Here is a 19,010-nt window from a genome sequence, read left to right on the forward strand (position 1 = left end):
TTTAATGACTTTGATTTTTTCACAACTTGATGTTTATTTTTCTTTTAACAGAACGGTTTCGAGATTTACTACTTCCTCCATCTAGTCAAGACTCTGAGATTCTGCCCTTCATTCAATCTAGAAATTATCCCAAGTAAGCACTAGGAGTTCACTGGATATTGGGAAGGGGAATGGTATAGTGACGGGAGAGATTTGGGAGGGCAAAAACAAAATGTTTTCATTCTAAGGATTTCTGAAAAATCTAGCATACCCTAACCTAATTAAGTAGGGCATCTCCTCTACTATAATGTCTCAAGCTCTTTACAGTTGGTTCAGAGAAAAAAGACTTGCTTGTGGTATAGCCCAGCTGTGACTGGGAGCCTTTGCAAGGTGCAGAGTGTTAAGTTACCTGCATCAGTGCCTGACCGTGCTTCTTTTTGCCTGATTCTGTATCAATAGCAACAGATATTTTGTGGGTGTTCTCTCATCTGGCTTCCTGTTTTCTAACCTTTAAATGCGAGAATTCATTCATGTTGTAATAAGTGGTTTTCAAATAACCACGTTAGATATGATTTCAGTAATTTATATATATTTCTCTTTACTACCATGATAATTATGGGAAGTGAAATTTCCTGACCCCTGCTTAAATGGGGCACACCCTTTGTTCACTTAGATGCCACAAGTGTACTTATTAGTTGAAGAAATATGCCTTCATCTTTCCAGAGAATAAGGAAGTAGCAGGTTTTTATTAGGCATCCTTTTCCCTAAAAGCTGGTGGATGCTAGTATCTTGATCCCTCCCACAGAAGCTTGGTGCACTTTCTACTTCATGAATGTCCTTCTCTATTTACTAGCTAGCATACAAGCTGGAGAGTGAATAAACTAGTATCTGATACAGAAAAGGAAGCTTACCAAGTTAAAGAATTGGAGCTTAGTTTGTACATAATTCATCAAAGCCAATCACTATGATAAGTGACTCCTTCTTTGATTTGGCAGTTTATTCAAATATCCACTGAATTTCACTTTCTAGAATAATTTTTTCCTCCTAATACTTAGCTTTGATAATATTTACTTAACTCTGATAACAAAATTAAATACAGAATCCAAATTACCTGTTCTTTGTCTTTGATATTAATACGGATTTAATCTTAAGCAGTAATCTTCTAGCTACCTCATGGGGCTTCTGCTCAGGGACAGACAAAGCCTGGACAGCCTTCCCTGCATACATGGTGTTTTGTTTTTGTTTTTTGTTTTTTTTTAATGTTTTAAAATATTTTTAATTATTTCTGAGAGAGAGAGAGAGAGAGAGAGAGACGGCGTGAACAGGGGAGGATCAGAGAGAGAGGGAGACACAGAATCTGAAGCAGGCTCCAGGCTCTGAGCTAGCAGTCAGCACAGAGCCCAACGCGGAGCTCAAACCCACGAACCGTGAGATCATGACCTGAGCTGAAGTTGGAGGCTTAACTGACTGAGCCACCCAGGCACCTCATACGTGGTGTTTTATGTACATATTGACAAGGAACATAGAGGAGCCCAAAGGGATTGATGAATGCTTATCAGTATTTTTGCTTCCAGCTGCTGTTTACAGAGGCCAGTGGTGCCTCTTCTTCTGCCTCTTAGGCTTACTGTCCACCTGATACCTTTGCTTGAAGAGGGGAATCATGGTCATTTCTCAGTTGGTAATCTGTTTGCAGCTATTTCCCTAAATTTTCTTAGCTGTATGTTCTTAAATGTACCCTTCTTGCCCTTTGATTACTTTTCTGATAGTGATGTGATTCTTGTTGATATTTAACAGAGATGCCATGTGTCAATCCTTTGTCAGTGTCTAATCCTTAGGGTAGTTTTGTTTTTTTACATCTGTGGACTAGAAGAATAAAAGTCATCCATTGATATCACATACACCATGTTGTGGCGATTAAGAGTACAGACTCTGAAGCAGACTGCCTTACCAGCTGACTGTGACTTGGGTCACCTAACCCTCTGTGCCTCAGTTCCACCTGTGTGGAAGGTATAAGAAAATAATATCTACCACTTAGGGGTGTCATGAAGATTGAATAAATTAATAAATGAAAAAATATTTAGAATTGAACTTGACACATACTACATTCTAGCTGCAAGTGTTATTTATTTAAAATTACATATAGAATTAACTAGAATTGGAGGTTTCTAAACACCTTAGGTAAATAGATTGTTCATTGATCTTATATCAGGATACTTCTGTCAGTCTGCCCTTATTAATATTTAGGGAAGTACTATTTATTTGATATTTCTAAATTATTGCTGATGTGAGGCACTGCTTTGGTGACCACTTAACATCTTTATGAGTTTCAGTTTTCCAAACTATCAAATGAAAGCATACTAATTAAATGTTTCTGGATCTGAATGACATTTATGAAAAAAGTCTGGATTAAATACAGTTAGCTTATTTAAGTTATAGAATACTGAGCATTTGCACCCTCCCATTGCCCATATAATGTCTAATTTGGCAGTGGAATTTTAGGAGGTGCTGAGAACAGAGAAAGGATAATAGAATTCGATTTGTGCTGTGCCTGAGAAGTGTTAAATGGGTCCAGGATAGAGCATAGGAGTAAAAACTCTAGACATGTAGTAATGCCCATTTAAAGAGTGCTGGGGTAGAAGAGACCATTGTGATAAGGGCCATTCAATAAATACAAGTGGGCAAGGATTTGTGTATGTCTAGACCTAATGTAAACTAATTTTGAATTATTCATGGTTTTAAATATTCTCAGTCTCTCATTTGTATTCACTCACAAATATCATTTATTCATTATGGAAGATAACAAATAAGTCAAAGAATTTGTAATTTTATGACATGCATGCAAAAATTTCCAGAAAGCTGAAAATGTAATCAGACCATTAGTATTTGTTGCTTTCATTCACAATGCAGTATACCTGTTTACACTGAGGGTTTTTTCCCTAATTTTTCTGCTTGTTTTAGTGACTCACTGAATACAGACAGACTCTATTAGTGAGAGATGTTTTAAAAGCTAAAATATGGGTTTAGAAGCAACTTGTTTGCTCTACATCATGTAACGTCACAGGGTGATATTTACAGGGCATAGTGTAGCTGACCTTCCAGTGAGCCTCACTCAACACTAGTTAATAAAAGCTGATGAGTGGACGGTGGTAATTGGATTGTGGGGAGGATCTCCAGTCAGCCTATCGTCCCTATAATCTTAAGCACCTGGTTATCAAGAAACGACCCAACAGACAATGAAACAGGGAAAAATGTGTATTTTAATCAGTGAAAAAATATTCATGAAGATGAGAACTGACCATTTCTTGAAATGTGTGTGTGTGTGTGTGTGTATGTGTGTGTGTGAATGGAAAGCCATTAAAAAAATGTTCCCTCCTGGGAACCATTATTCTAGAATATAATAATGTTCATTCATCACATTTTTACATTTGTGATCTTCCATTTGACCCATTGCCAAAGCCTGGCGTATCTGTTCTCATCAGGATGTATTTGAAGACATTGCATCATGAAAATTCTTGGAGCATGAATAGGTGTGACCATTGTCAGAAAGAGACAGATAAGGAGCGCCTGGGTGGCTTAGTCGGTTAAGTGTCTGACTTTCGCTTAGGTCATGATCTCGTGGTTCGTGGGTTCGAGCCCCGCGTCGGGCTCTGTGCTGACTGCCAGCTCAGAGCCTGGAGCCTGTTTCAGTCTGTGACTCCATCTCTCTCTGACCCTCCCCTGCTCACGTTGTCTCTCTCTCTCTCTCCTAGAAATAAATAAAACATTAAAAAAAAAGACAGATGAATGAAAAGAAGAAAATGAATGTATACCCATTATAAAACAAATGTTGTTAATTCGTAGGTTAGAGGAAAGAAGTGGAGATAATAAAACATAAGGTTTGTTGCTCATTTCTTAGCTGGTGTCACTGTCGTTAACTTTGAAAGATTTAGGTTTATAATGTATTTAAGCAAGAGAGCAGCTACAAACACTCATATCTTTGTGGGTACAGCTTGGAGATGTAAAATGATTGAAGACATTTGGAGTAATTTTGCTCACAAATGACTTGCAACCGTTTTAGCAATTAGGCCAGCAAAACATGATCCAGTGACTCTGGAAGTTTAACCAGAATATGCATAAAAACACTGTGAGAATGTAGTAATAAAAGGAATAAAATGTTCTCATGAAGATCAAGTTCTCTGGATCTCAGAATTATTCAGAGAAAGGAATATTATTTGTGATAAAATTCAGAACTATTCCTCTTTGAATTGGTTTCCTACCATAGGATAACCATGATTATTTAGACAATAGAAGCAATGCCTTACCCCATTCTCATTTCCAATGGACTGCTTAAAAATGGCTTCAGATGGTGATAATCAGGTGATACACTTAAACTACGAAGTCTCAGAAGACTGTTTCAGATTTCATCTGTTTATTTAATTAAAAAATATTTTTAAATATTTATTTTTGAGAAAGAGAGAGGCAGAGTACAAGCTGGGGAGGGGAAGAGAGAAAGGGAGACACAGAACCTGAAGCAGGCTCCAGGCTCTGAGCTGTCAGCATGGAGCCCGACACAGGCTCAAACTAATGTAACATGAGATCATGACCTGAGCCAAAGTCAGATGCTTAACTGACTCAGCCACACAGGTGCCTCTTTATTTAAAAGGGTTAAGTGACTTATACAAAGTCATATGAAAGAGCTGGATCTCAAACTCAAGTTCTGCCTGGCCCCCAAATTATACCTAATTGTGCTATACTACCTCTCATTCATTCATCTGTCCTCTTTTCCATTAATCCATCTTTCAAATATTTATTGAACAATGACTGTGCACTAGAAGCAGTCACAGTTTCTGAGAATATAAAAGTAATGAGGACATAGCCTGTGACTTTGAGGGACCTAGGGTCTAATGAAAGAAAGGCAGAATCAGACTTTAATGGAAAGACCCATAGTTATAGAGCAATGCAGTAAATTCAGTGGGAGAAGAGAAAAGAAAGTGTCTTCCTATCTGGGTAATTCATGTGAAGTTTAATTTTCCCTTTGCATAAAGTCTTGACAAATGGTGTGGAATCAGATGAAGAGGCTTTTTAGATGGAACAAAGTGCATAACAGCATGTAGAGTCCTGGAGGTGAGTTGTTAATTGATCACCTGCGGGTATTCTGGCTCAAAAGTCTTTGTGTGTGTGTGTGTGTGTGTGTGTGTGTGTGTTTGTACGTGTGTGCGCATGTATACTGTGTGTGTGCACATGTATACAGTGTATGTAAACACACACTGAAGGGCTAGGGTGTAAGGAGAAATGAGGACAGGGACCATTCCATGAAGGACCTGGATTGCCATTTACAGCAGCTTGGACTTTGTCATGTGGACAAGGAACATCATGAAAGAACTTTAAGCAAAGGAGCAAAATCATTAGATTCACATTTTCATAGTTTTATCATGGAGCGAAAGAGGGACATGAGGTACATGAGGACTTGAGGGGTAGCACACTAGCTAGTTGGCAATTTCATACTCAGGAAGGCAATGAGAAAGGATCTATTCTGAGGTGATAGTAATAGGGAAAGGCAGGTAGATGTCTGAGGATTTTAGGAGGCGTATGACAAGAATGTCACGATTACTGGACAAAGGAAAGGAGGATGAAAAACGAAGGGATGGGGTCAGGAGGAAGAAGGAGTTCAAAGAAAGGTTTCAAGCATTTTCTCCTGGGTCATAACCTGGATTAGTAGTCCCGTGACTGGGGACAAGTGGCAGGTCTCTCTGAGCATCATTTTTTTTAGGGTCTCTGTTTAAAATGGAGGTAATAATGGTACTATAGGAAAAACTCCCAATTTCTTTTAATCTCACATACAATTCTTCAGACACCAGATGTAGGGAATGGTTTTTCCCACACCAACCAATTCAACATCAGCTGGGTGTCCTACATTCAATTCAATTATGACACTAACCAGAGTTAGTGCAGACCCCACAGGTTAAGAGCTCATTCCCTAAGACTGTCCACCCCCATTTCAAGTGCCAATTGCAGGTAGTAGGTCCCACAATGTACCCACCAACCTCATTAGAACAAAACAGGTTCCCATCACCCAGGAAATTCCAAGAGATTTAGGAACTCTGTGTTGGATGCTTCTACCACTCAGGAAATTACAAAGGTCTTAGGAACCCTGTGTCAGGAACGAGGGGCAGGGACCGAAGTCAGTATTTATTATTGTTTCACAAGGAGCTTCTCTCTAATGTTGCTTTGAGGAATGCACAGTGCCTGGCGTAATTCTACCCTGTAAGACTTTGTGGTGGTTCAATAAAATAATATAAAGCACCTTGCAAATGTGGATTCTTTCCACCAGTACTCATTCTCAGCTGTCTTCGGCCTTTTCTCAAGGCTATGCCTTACCTCAGGGTGTCAAAAGTTCCCACCACATGGCATGCCTTAGTGTCTTCAGTCTGGATCCTGCCAGAAAGCACACATTGTTCTTCCTGACAAAGGTGGCTGTGTGCAGCTTCCACAACTACAGTCATGCTTCATGTTCTTCCCACTATACTTAGCATTTTAGTCTTGTCTTTCCTTAAAGGATTATTGTTTCTCATCTTCTCATCCCTAAACTTAGGTTTTCTTTTATGTAGTGGGTGATATGCCAATACCCATCTGGCAAGAGATCTAACAAGTTGATGTTCTGACTAGAGTATGGAATGAAGAAAGGAGGATTTCCAGTTGGTTTGATATTTGCAAATGTAGGCAAGCAAGCTGTCAGAATTAAGCTGGTCTATCGGCCCCCTGGGCTGATGGTCACACATAGAAGCCCTACTGTCAGGACTGCAGAAGCAAAGTGGACCATCGGAACCCACAAACAATGCTGCAAAAACCAAGGCAGTGCTTAAATTGTGAAGACTGGCCCAGAAATGTGGTAAGTCAAGAAATTCTGTTAGTATAGGACTAGTGGGCAGGCAGCGAGGAAGCCTCAGTGCTCAGTGAGAGATTCACTTATCCTGGACTCAAGGAAGGACTGGTTCAAGGATAGGGCCAAGAGGAACCTGTAGTGGGCCAGACAGCCAAAATCCCAAATGAGCTAAGAAAGTAAACAGTTTCTAGGGGGTAAGTTAAGCATGTGCGATTCTCTACCTAGCACCTTTGCGAGCTATCGACATACATTGTTCTGCCCCATCCTGCATTCTCCACTATCATACATCTTCTCAGACAGCAGGCTTTTTTAGTTTTCAAGATTGCTGTTCATTGATTTGTTTGTTTTGACTCAGAGTGTCTGTCAGGTGAGAGAGAAAGTGGCCGGAAGTTCTTCTTTTGTTACAAATCTTAAAATCCCACCTTAACTTCCTTGGACTAGAACTATCTCCTTTTTGCTTAAAGTGATTTCTAGCTCATCTACAAGAGGGTAGTGTCATCATTAAACCATGATTTCAGATGCTGTTTATGAACTCCATAGATTAGGTGAATTTTATTTTATTTATTCATTTTTTAAATGTTTATTTTTGAGAGAAAGTGAGAGAGAATGGGGGAGAGGCAGAGAGAAAGGAAGATAGAGAATCCCAAGCAGGTTCTGTGCTCACAGCTGATGTGGGGCTCGAACCCACAGACTGAGAGGTCATGACCTGAGTCGAGATGTAGAGTTGGACACTTAACAGACTGAGCTACTTAGGCGCCCTTAAATTAGGTGAATTTTAGCACAGAGCCTGCTTGAGATTCTCTCTCTCTACCCCCCTCTCTCTCTCAAAAAATAAATAAACTTAAAAAAAGCTTATATTAAATTTATCAAGTCATAATGGTTTACGGTAGTATAATTTTAACAATATGTCTGTTTACTGGAATTCCTTGTCAGGTTTTTTCTTTGCAACACCTAAGTTAATTAATGGCTTCTATTTGTAAGACCTGATTGAATGATTCAGAGTTTCAAGAAACAAACATCAAAGTGGTTTTTTAAGCAGTGTTGCTTTTATTACACGTGATTGCATTAGGTAAAAATCACACATGAATTAGAGCGTTCTTAACCGGCTGCTGGTGAAATGTCTTACCTTAAGTTGTTCCTAAAGTCCCAACAATGTGGACCATCACCTTCCACTCCCAAGTTTAGAGCCTGCCTTGATCAATATATTTAAAATCATCACCTGCCCCAGCTCACTCCCTATCCTCCTTATCTGCTCTACCAGCAACCTCAATGTCACATGAGATATTGTTAGAAATACAAATTCTCAGATGTTAGTCCTGACTTACTGACTCAGAGAATCTGGGGATGGAACCCAGCACTCTGTTTAATACACCTTCCAGGAAATTCTGATGCACACTTGTGTTTGAGGACCATTAGGGCAAGATAGAAAGATTTTAAAGACTATCTCAGCCTTTTTAACTCCCTCTCACTTCTAGCTGTTTTTACTGATATGATTATCTCCTGGGAGTAGAATGGTCTAAAATTGCAATACCATCCTCTCTAGAGAAACAGTTAATGACATTCCTCTTTTTCCCTGATGAAGAAAGAATTGTTATAGGAAGGATGGCCCCAAACCCTTTCAGCTGCAAAGCAGGATTTTCCGGAAGTTCCTTGGCACAGTGTGCCCTTTTCAGATTTTATTTGCCTTTTTGTATTATTCCTAACCAAAATAATTTACAACTGACTGTAATGGTTAATATGTGATTATTAAGGAAATGAGCTTTGGAGTCAGACTCAGAAGGAACTGAATGTCTTTCCTGCCTTGGGAAAATTACTTAACATTTTTGAGTTTTAGTTCCTGGTCCAGTAAAAGGGAGAGATTATACCTCCTGAGAAAGCTGTCATGTGGATTAGGAGGGAAGTCGTATATAGAACAGATGTAGGTCCTGGATTAAATTATATGTTCAGTGAAGGTATCTATTGTTACTGCACCTCATTTTAGGATTTAGAGATAAGAGTCTGGGATAGCTTTTGATTTTATTTTTCCATTAGAAGAACTTTTTATTTAAAGTGAAAGCAAATCAGATAGATAAGAAAGGGAAATAATTTTCCTGAAGTGGATATTTAAATTAGCATTAAATAGATGTGAGTTACAACCCTTTATTATTATTAATAATAATATCTAACATTTGTCAAATGCTTACCGTGTCTAGGTACAATGTTAACAGCTGATCAAGTGTATTCCTGTTCAGCTACATAAAATAGAAATGTAGGGGCACCTGGGTGGCTCATTCAGTTAAGCATCCAACTTCGGCTCAGATCATGATCTCATGGTTCATGGATTCGAGCCCACGTCAGGCTCTGTGCTGACAACTAGCTCAGAGCCTGGAGCCTGCTTCAGACTCTATACCTCCCTCTCTCTCTGACCCTACTCTGCTCTCTCTCTCTCTCTCTCTTTCTCTCTCTCTCTGTCTCTCTCTCTCAGAAATAAATAAAACATTAAAAAATAAAAAAAAAGAAATGTAGCTAAAAATTATGAGGGCTTATTGTTCTCATGTGACAAGAACTACCCAGATAATTGGTGGCTGGATTGTATTCATTGTCAGCACCTCACATCTGAGGTGTCTGCACCTCTCTTCCTGTTCCCTCTCATGGTTGCCAGAGGAGTTCTCAGCTTTAGCCACCATTATCCTTATTCCAGGAGGAAGGAAGAAGAGCAAAGTGCAGGCAGGCTGCGTTGGCCTCCCTTTCAAGGAATGTCTCAGAACTCCATCCCAGAATTTCTTACACCTAGTTTTCCTAAACTTTTTTTTGAGGGGTACATTACTATAACATGACCCTAAAGTTGGGAATGAAGAAAAGAAAGGAAATAAAGCATAGATAGCCAGTGGCCTTTGCCTTGTCTGAATTATCTCATTTTTTTCTTACAATAACCAGTGAGATGTGTATTACTTAGATCCCTGTCTATTTACAAAGGATGTAACTGAGATACAGAGTGACAGGTAACTTGCTTAAGGTCAAGTTGAGACATTGTCAAGACATGAGACATTACCATCTGGTAAAGCCATGATTTAAATTATATCTGAGAGCCTATATTCTAATTTCCTATGTTATTATATACTAAAAACATTGTTTTATTATCTTTAAATTTTCCAATAAATCTTTTAAGTTGTATTTTTCCTCCTACTGGAATTTTGAAAGGCAGATTTCAGCTTTTAAAGCTTCTGTACTGAAAAGAATTGTTGTGGAAGTTTTGAGAATAGAAAATTTCACCCTACTATGAGCATTCTCCCCCACAGTGAATGAGGACTCAGCTACAGTGGCCTTAAAGGCAAATGAGCATGTCGAACAGATTTTTTTTCAGTACTTCTTCCAACAAATATTTCTTTGGTGCCTACTAATTGCCAGCAACTGGAGATAACTAATGGGCTAAACTATTCTAAAACAGCATCCTGGTTTTCTTTGGTTTTTGAGTTAGTGATAAAACCAAAGGAAGAAATCTGGCAATGTCTAGACAGTAGGGCTGGCTGTACTTATAAAATATAAAATATGTTTTATTCTTAGGGGTTTTATTGTTTTTAAAACCCCTTCCAGGGACACCTGGGTGGCTCAGTCGGTTAAGCATCTGACTTAGGTTCAGGTCATGACCTTAGTTCGTGGGTTCAAGCCCCGTGTCAGGCTCTGTGCTGACAGCTAGTTCAGAGCCTGGAACCTGTTTCAGATTCTGTGTCTTCCTCTCTCTCTGACCCTCCCCTTTTCATGCTTTCTCTTTCTCTCAGAAATACAAAAACAAAACAAAACAAAAACCTCTTCCATGTGTGGTATTTTGCCTTTTACACCTATTTCTTCTATCAGTTTTACTTAGTAATTATATAATTTCCCTCTTGTTTATTAAATATCTCTGATCAATTGATTAGTAGGGATAGAAGCTAGAATGACATAAATTTCTTGCAGTAGAGTGATTATTTCGTTCTGTCTGAAAAATGTTGCAGTTGGTAAATGTCTCAACACTGAAATCAACATTTTGAGTTCACATAGGAAAGGGGAAAAGGATGGCAGGGAAGCTGAGGCAGAACGTTAAAATCCATATACCTGTGAAATATACCAATATTACATTTACTTCCCAAAGCCTATGCAACTCAATAGGTTGAGATTTTATTGGTGGTATTCCTGAATTTTTACTTTCTTGGATTATATTTTTTTAGTTCTGTACCATTGTAGTAGTTTAGTTTTGTTTTTAGAGACTACGGTTGTATATAATTTGAACATTAGTTGCCTGTCTTCCATTTCAAACACTTTCTTTTCTGTTAGTACTTAATGATTATTTTCCTACAACAGATAATCTCTCCTCATAATGCTGAAGTGATGGGTTATATGTGGTTTTATTAGCATTCCTTGTTGATCATACAATTTTGAGAAATATTCATATTCAGATAGTAGACATTCTCCTCCAGATCTTGAAATCACTAGCTCATCACTTTTGGAAACTCTCAGAGAAGATAATATTCACAGAATACAAGAGGAAAATAAAGGAGAAACCCTCTTCATTATTGACATTATGGAGTTCCCTGGAAGATGCACTGGAGCAGTGCTTTCCAGACTTTAATGTACATATGAATCACCCAGAAATCTTAGTAAAACACAGATGCTGAATCAGTAAATCTGATATTGGGTCTTAGATTCTCTCTCTAACAAGTTATCTGGGAAAATTGATACTGTTGGTCTGAGAACCACACTTTGAATAGAAACGAACCACATCATCTTAGTCACAGCCTGATGAAGGGCTTTTCATTCCCTTCAAAGTCACAATTACTACATCTGTCACCAGGGAAGAGAGATGTGCTCAGCATGCAAAGCAGGAGAGAAGAGAGTACAGTCAAGTCTTCCTCCTCATAGTTGTCTGTCTTTGATGACAAAGGAAAAATCTGAAAGCTTAGACAGCTGGATTGTATGTAATTAGCAACTGCATATCTATAGTAATGTTTTTCCTTAAAATCTATTTATCTGAAATTAATGTAACTATAACTATTTTGCTTTTGTTAGAATTTCATTCCTATATGTTTACCCTTTAACTTTCAACTTCTTTGTATACGAGTACAAAGTACAAGTTTTATATAAGTATAAAACACCAAATCTTTTGAATCTCTTGAAAAGAACTGCTGTTACTCTGATTTTTTATTGCAGCTTGACAATCTTTTCCTTTGAACCAAAGACCTTGGCTCATTTATACTGAATTACATTCTGCAACATTATTTTGCTTATCTGTCCCACTTTTTCTGCTTTTCCCCCATACTCTCTCTCTCTCTCTCTCTCAGCTGTGAAGACAGCAAGATGTATAATACAATAGAAGCCATGGTCTATTAATTGAATTGAGCACTCTCTAAACTAATGAAAAAGAAATAGCGAAAAAAAATATAGTGCAAACAATGTAAGGTATGAAAGTTTAAAGAAGCTAAAATTAGCCAGCAATTAAGAGAAAAGCTTGCTCTACACCTAGCTTTCAGCAGGAAATCAGTAGCCATGTAGAAAAAGGAGGAGAGACAGTAAAAAGATGGAATGACTTGTTTGAGAAACAAAATTATAAAATATTTGAGCCTGAAGGCATATAAGTTGACAGGAAAAAAGGATTTATTATTATCTAAATAAACAACAGTTCAAATTAAATGCAATTTATGAAATAGGACTCTTTGTTGGAAAGACTGGTTGTAGTACAAAAGTCTAAAATCTAAACTCAATCTTAAAGGGTGTTTATTTTAACTGACTATATTCCCTCTAAAAGCCTTCAGAAGAAATTTTATTATAGTAAGGCTTACAGCTGTGTTTAAATATATGTTGGAGTGGGGTGTGAAATTTGGCTAGATGTTACACTTGAAAATTTAGTAGGGATTGGTCAGCTTGTAATTCATGTTTTCAGTTAAGTACTAGTGTTTGAACAGTTGAACAGTTTGGTGGCTTTTCTTTAATGTTATTTTAGCTGTCTTTTTGCATATGAATAGAAGTTCCAAGTTGCATGCTAGCAGATCAAGCCTACATTAGCCAACACATAAAACAAAATAAAAAGGGAAAAAAATTTCTCTTTAATTTTCTGTAGGAACTAAGTTTAATAGTAAGAATTCATCTACATGTGTGTGTGTGTATGTGTATACTTAAGAGTGGAAAATAAATATAGCATACTAGACAATACAGCATACTAGATAATAATCTTACTATGATACAAAATGATACAAAAAAATCTAAAAATGTTTCCTAACACACGCACACACACACACACACACACACACACACACGCTAAGAGTTTTAATGCATGTTTGAGATGGTAGGACATGAATAAATACCATTGCTCTGGGTCATAAACAATAAGAAGTTAATATCAAGACTAGTAAGTGAAATGAGTGCTTGAGCTCATATTTGCTCTTACCAATGTATCTATCTATCCCCCAATGTTTAGAGCTAGTTTCAATGGGCTGTATGTTGGTGGATAAGAGATAAGGTCTGGACCCTGAGGACGGTAGGAGAGTGGCTCAGAGACCCCTGCAAATGGCTTAGAACCCTCAGGTGCACCATCCTTAGCGGATTAAGTAGAGTTTAAATAGCCTAATATGCAGAAGGGGATCGTGGAGGTAATTGACTTACTTTGTCCTTGGCTCTGAGAAGAATGAAAAAAAAATTCTCCCCCAATATTTAGTAACCATATACTCTATCTCACTTGGATTGAAACAGTGAAATCATAATATGTATGTAGCCCAATAAACCCAGAGATAAAAATTTAGAACGATTCTAGATTCAGGGCATCCTCCTGTTGTCTGGAAAAGGAAAAGGAACATCCTCTTTTGGGAGACACGTTTTAGTCCCCAAAGGATTCCTCTGTACAAGGCACCATGAGCTCATATTTTTAAAAAATGAGGAAACAAAACATCAGGAGTATATTTTAGTAGAAATCTTATATTCACAAAGTCTAAAACAAATGTTTAGTATATCTAAAAGATAAAACAGAACATTAAAATAATGATTAAGAGACAAAAGACAATCAGACTTCTCAAGGCAGCCTGGAAAAGGGGTCAGAAGAGACTCTACAAATGAGAGATACAATATCACAAACAGCAGATTAGCACAGCCATACAGAGAATAAATGAATTGTTAAATAGAACTGAAATAATTATCAAGAATGTGGCATAGAGAGACAAACATATGGAAAGTAAAAAAGAAAGGTTTAAGAAATAGAGTGGATGGAGGGAAGAGTTCCTGCATTCAGTCTCCCTCCCCAACCGCACATCATTCCTTGATGGAACCTCCACAATGAAAGTGTTTTTTAAACAGTTGTGAGTGTGTTGCTGTAATACCTAAACACCACTGAACAGTTCCAGAATTTGGACCCATGTAGTTTTGCTGAGGACAATGGTTTCCTCTTCCTCTCAATGGAAAGACTACCATTGGCAAGTGTCTAGAGGCATTCTTTTCACTTTTATCACCAGGAGGATGAAACCCATGGTCGCTCAGACAAAGCAGCTGTGTAGCAATGGTGCTCTTGCTTTCCTGCACATAGAGTTAGTTCCAGATAATTCTCTCATTTGACCAGTGGCTATCATGGAAGCATATCTTATTTCTGAGCAGAAAGATGTATTTAGATCTGTGACTGAGATGCACAACCTAGAAGGTTCTCTTTATAGATTAGACCCTGGTCTGTCCCTTCTCACTTTTACTCTTTCGCCACCTTCGTCTGGACATGTGGAATCTCAGATTGGTCATGGCACCTCTCCTGGTCTTGGGGTCCTCATTTGCTACATGGGTATAAGAATACTATAGCTACCTCATAAAGTGTTTGTGAAGAGTACAAAGCATTGTGTATATGTAACATGGATTTATAACATACGTAACTTCTCAAATTGCACTTCATTTTATACTGTGTGCATTGTCCCAGCCACTTACCGCCTTGCATCCACCTTGTGGACAGACATCTCTCTGTTTCGTTATTTTTGGTTTTCATTTTTTTGCTGCAGCAGGTAGTAGTGGGCTTTACTCATAGTAAACCTTCCATTATTATATGTTAAATAAATTAAGGCACTTTAATTCCCCCCCACACTTAATCTTTAAAATAATATTGGCAATGTTCATCGTACCGAGAGTTATTCTTTCTGAAACCTAGCAAGGGAAATAGTCTGTTAAAGAGGAATACTTTGTCTTGATTCTCCATTTTCTAACTTGTGGCCTATTCTCTGAAATCTTAGTAGATATTTTATGGATAAAGAATTTATGGTGAAATAATGTTTACAAAGTATTGTTTACCCCTGCTTGGAGATTAATAAGGCACAATTGGCATGTGAAAGGCCTAGAGGAGTTTTGAATTAAGTAATTTTTAAATAAACAAAAAATATATATATATATTTGGTTAATACATTTACCAAATATATTTGACTACAAAATACTTTTCCCCCTTACATTATTGTTCTTTGAAATTCCTTTCTGGAAATATTGGTATAATCAGTATCTATTTTTTAAGTGTTTTTATTTATTTTTGAGAGAGAGAGAGCAAGCATCAGCACAGGAGGGGCAGAGAAAGAGAGAGACACAGAACCTGAAGCAGGCTCCAGGCTCTGAGCTGTCTGCACAGAGCCCAAGGCAGGTCTTGAACTCACAAACCATGAGATCATAACCTGAGCCCAAGTCAGATGCTTAACTGACTGAGCCATCTAGGTGTTCCAAGTTTCCTAAATTAATAGGCATCTTTGTTAAGATAATTCTATAAATTCTCAGATTGTCTAAGTTCTATTTTCATTTTTTTATGATATCAGTTTGTTTTGAAGAAAGTGATAGGAAGTATTGAGGAACAAGATTTCAAGAATGTGTTGGTTGTACTTCTATTTTTTAATAAGTTGGGTCAATTTTCAGCTGATGGGTTTTTCCATTGAGAAAAAGAGATGTGATATAATTGGTATCAGATAATTAACATTACACGTTAAAACAAGTAAATCAATTTTAAACATATTAGTGGATTCTACTTACAAGGGAAAAACTTACTGAATTTTTGAAAAAAATGTTTATATATGTTTGAATGGTCCAGGAAAGAGGATCTCTCCTTTTCCTAGAATTCTCTCATATCCACAGTCCTTCATAATGGAACTTTATTAGTCATCAACTGAAGTTTAAAAATATGTCAGGTTGATCTCACCTCTATTACGTTGTTTTAAGACTTTGGAGAGTTGCCTTTAGTTTCTGTAATTTTGTCACATATATAATGATAATAGGAATATAGCATTCCTTTAAAGAGCAGGTACTAACATGGGAGAAAAATCACTGCTCATAAATTAAAGGCAATGAATTTTACACATTAATCACATTAAATATATGAAAAATGACTTCAGTAGTTTATCTTTCTGCCTCCCTCAAAAACCCAGGTGCTGCCAAATTAGCAGTAATTTCATTCTTCATCTTTCCTCCCAAAGAAGCAAAACGTTGTTTCTCCTTATGTGACTACGCATTTCAAGCAAATAGACAAAAACAGAGAAGATACAGGCTGGGAAGATACAGGCAGAGTAGGAGGACCCTGAGCCATCTCCTCGCATGGATACAGCTGTAGATAACACTTATTCACGTCAGTGTCAATAACACAGGAAGTGACTGGAAGATTGGCAGAACAAACTCCACAGCTAAAGATAGAGAAGAGGACACAATGCAGAAGGTAGGAAGGGTGAAGGCATGGTTTGGGAGCAGAATGGCCCGGATGCTGCTGACAATGCCAGTGATGAAACAGACAGAATTAGTCTGCAGATGACCCCAGGAGATCACTCTGCATTTCCTGGACAGTGGACCAACTGTAACCAAAAGTCTCCTTTCTCTCTTTCTTCCAAACTCAGGTTCCCATGGCACAGGTGGCTCTTTCCCTCCCAGTAGGAGGGGCCGCAACTTCCCATGCACACCCAAGGAATCTAGATACAGGCCCTCCTGAGCGTCCACAGTGGGGAGGGAGCCAGTGATGTGGAGAAGGGTGAGAAACAGACTTGTACACTGGCTAACTCATGAACAGGGAGGATGAATCGCCATAACATTGGGCTGTGAAAGCAAAAGGGGCTCAATCTCATGAGTTCTGACATCCAGTGGAACATAAAGCCTGGAATTTTACAAATCAGTGTGCTCAGCTCTGTGAGAACTGGAAGGCTTTAGGAAGCTGAGTCCCCACCCTTAAAGAGAAAGCACCATAGTCAGCAGAGACACAGTGTGGAAGCAGCAGTTTGAAAAATGCTGGGATGAGAAGAGGGAGAGTGATTTGTTCATCTCAGAGTGTGACCCAGAGATCAGCAATCATGAGAAGACTCCAGGAACAAAGGAGCTAGCCGGTGCAGTTTCCTTCCCCTACCCACACCCCACCCCCAGCATGGACAACAGCCACTTGCAAGAACTGATAAGGCTCTGCTGCCTAACTTGCACCACGCTCCACTCCTTGTGCTTCAGCAAATCTTCTCTTCCCAGGAACACTTGCTTGAGTCCTGGTACTATTGCCTATGCCCCAGAAGCCCTGCACAGGCCTCACCATATCTTGCAGCCTGCATGTTTTTCAGGGACTCATCACACAGTGGTAGCAGGTGTCATTTTGCAAGCATACCACTGCACACCTTGTTAAAACGTGTCCCACCCAGCTAGGGATCAAACACTGCCCAAAACAGCCAAAGGGAGCCTGCAGAAAACTGGACTGAAGGAAAAAGACCAACACCCAACAGCAGAGCACACCATCACACCTAGGAGACCTTCCCTTTGCCAGACACTGCACTGCAGGGCACTAGAGGACCTCTTCTTCTTTTCTTTTAAATTTTTAAAAATGTTTTTATTTATTTCTGAGAGAGAGAGAGAGAGAGATACAGAGTGAGCAGAGGAGGGTCAGAGAGAGGGGAATTTACAGAATCTGAAGCAGGCTCCAGGTTCTGAGCTGGCAGCCAGCACAGAGCCTGACGTGGGGCTCAAACCCACGAACTGTGAGATCATGACCTGAGCCGAAGTTGGGTGCTCAACTAACTGAGCCACCCATGTGCCCCTCTAGAGGACCTCTTCTACATGATGTCATCAAGAACCATCAAGAAACAAGAGGCACAGCTGACTTATCTAACACACAGAAACAGACACAAAGAGTTAGACAATGTGAGGACACAAAGAAATTTGTCCCAAATGAAAAACAGTACCAAACCACAGCTTAAATGGCATAACTTATCAAAACTAAAGCATGAAGAAATAGAAAATTTGAGCAGACTTATGACCAGCAAAGACATTGAATCAATAATCAAAAACCCCAGCAAACAAAAGTCCAGAATCAGATGGCTTCATAGGCAAATTCTACAAAATATTTACAGAGCAGTTAATACCTGTTTTCAAACTATTCCAAAAAATAGAAAAGGAAGGAAAACATCATATTAATTTTGTGAGATCAGCATTACCCTGATATCAAAACCAGATAAAGACACCATAAAAAACAACTACAGGACAATATCTCTGATGAAAATAAATGAAAAATCCTCAACAAAATACTAGCAAACTGAATCCAACAATACATTTAAAAAAATCACTGAATCCTGGGATTCAGGCATGGTTCAATATTTGCAGATCAGTCAACATAATACATCACATCAATAAGAAAGATAAAAACCATACGATCATTTGAATAGATGCAGAAAAAGCATTTGACAAAGTAGAGCATTCATTCATGATAAAAAACCCTCAACGAAGTAGGCCTAGAGGGAACATACCTTAACATACTAACGGCCACAGTGAAAAACCCACAGTGAACATTATACACAGTGGGAGAACTGAGAGCTTTTCCTCTAAGGTCAGGAATTAGACAAGAATGTTTACTCTCACCACTTTTATTCAACATAGTACTGGAAGTCCTAGCCACAGCAATCAGACAGTGAAAAGAAATAAAAGGCGTAGATTGTTAAGGAAGAAATAAACCTTTCACTATTTGCAGATGACATGATACTATAAATAGAAAAATCCCAAAGACCCCACCAAAAATATACTAGAACTAATAAATGAATTCAGTAAAGTCACAAGATACAAAAATCAATGTACAGAAATCTGTTGTATTCCCATATACTAATAATGAAGTGTATAAAGTGACATTAAGAAAACAATACCATTTACAATTGCACCAAAAATAATAAGATACCTAGAAATATGCCTAACCAAGAGGTAAACAACCTGTACT

At 38.3% G+C, this 19,010-nt stretch overlaps 1 protein-coding gene across 5 annotated transcripts in view; it reads left to right on the top strand.

Moving 5' to 3' along the window:
• Positions 1-19,010, top strand: part of NOX4 (NADPH oxidase 4) — a 305,572-nt gene that overhangs the window by 252,842 nt on the left and 33,720 nt on the right. For all 5 annotated transcript variants that reach the window (XM_039253696.1, XM_039253693.1, XM_039253694.1 and 2 more), the window contains one exon: positions 52-133. In XM_039253696.1, coding sequence (XP_039109627.1) covers positions 52-133 — 82 coding nt within the window. The remainder of the gene's footprint in view (positions 1-51; positions 134-19,010) is intronic.

Source organism: Hyaena hyaena, unplaced genomic scaffold (assembly GCF_003009895.1).
Source record: "Hyaena hyaena isolate Hyena2069 unplaced genomic scaffold, ASM300989v1 scaffold_462, whole genome shotgun sequence".
In the NCBI taxonomy this organism is placed as follows: domain Eukaryota; kingdom Metazoa; phylum Chordata; class Mammalia; order Carnivora; family Hyaenidae; genus Hyaena; species Hyaena hyaena.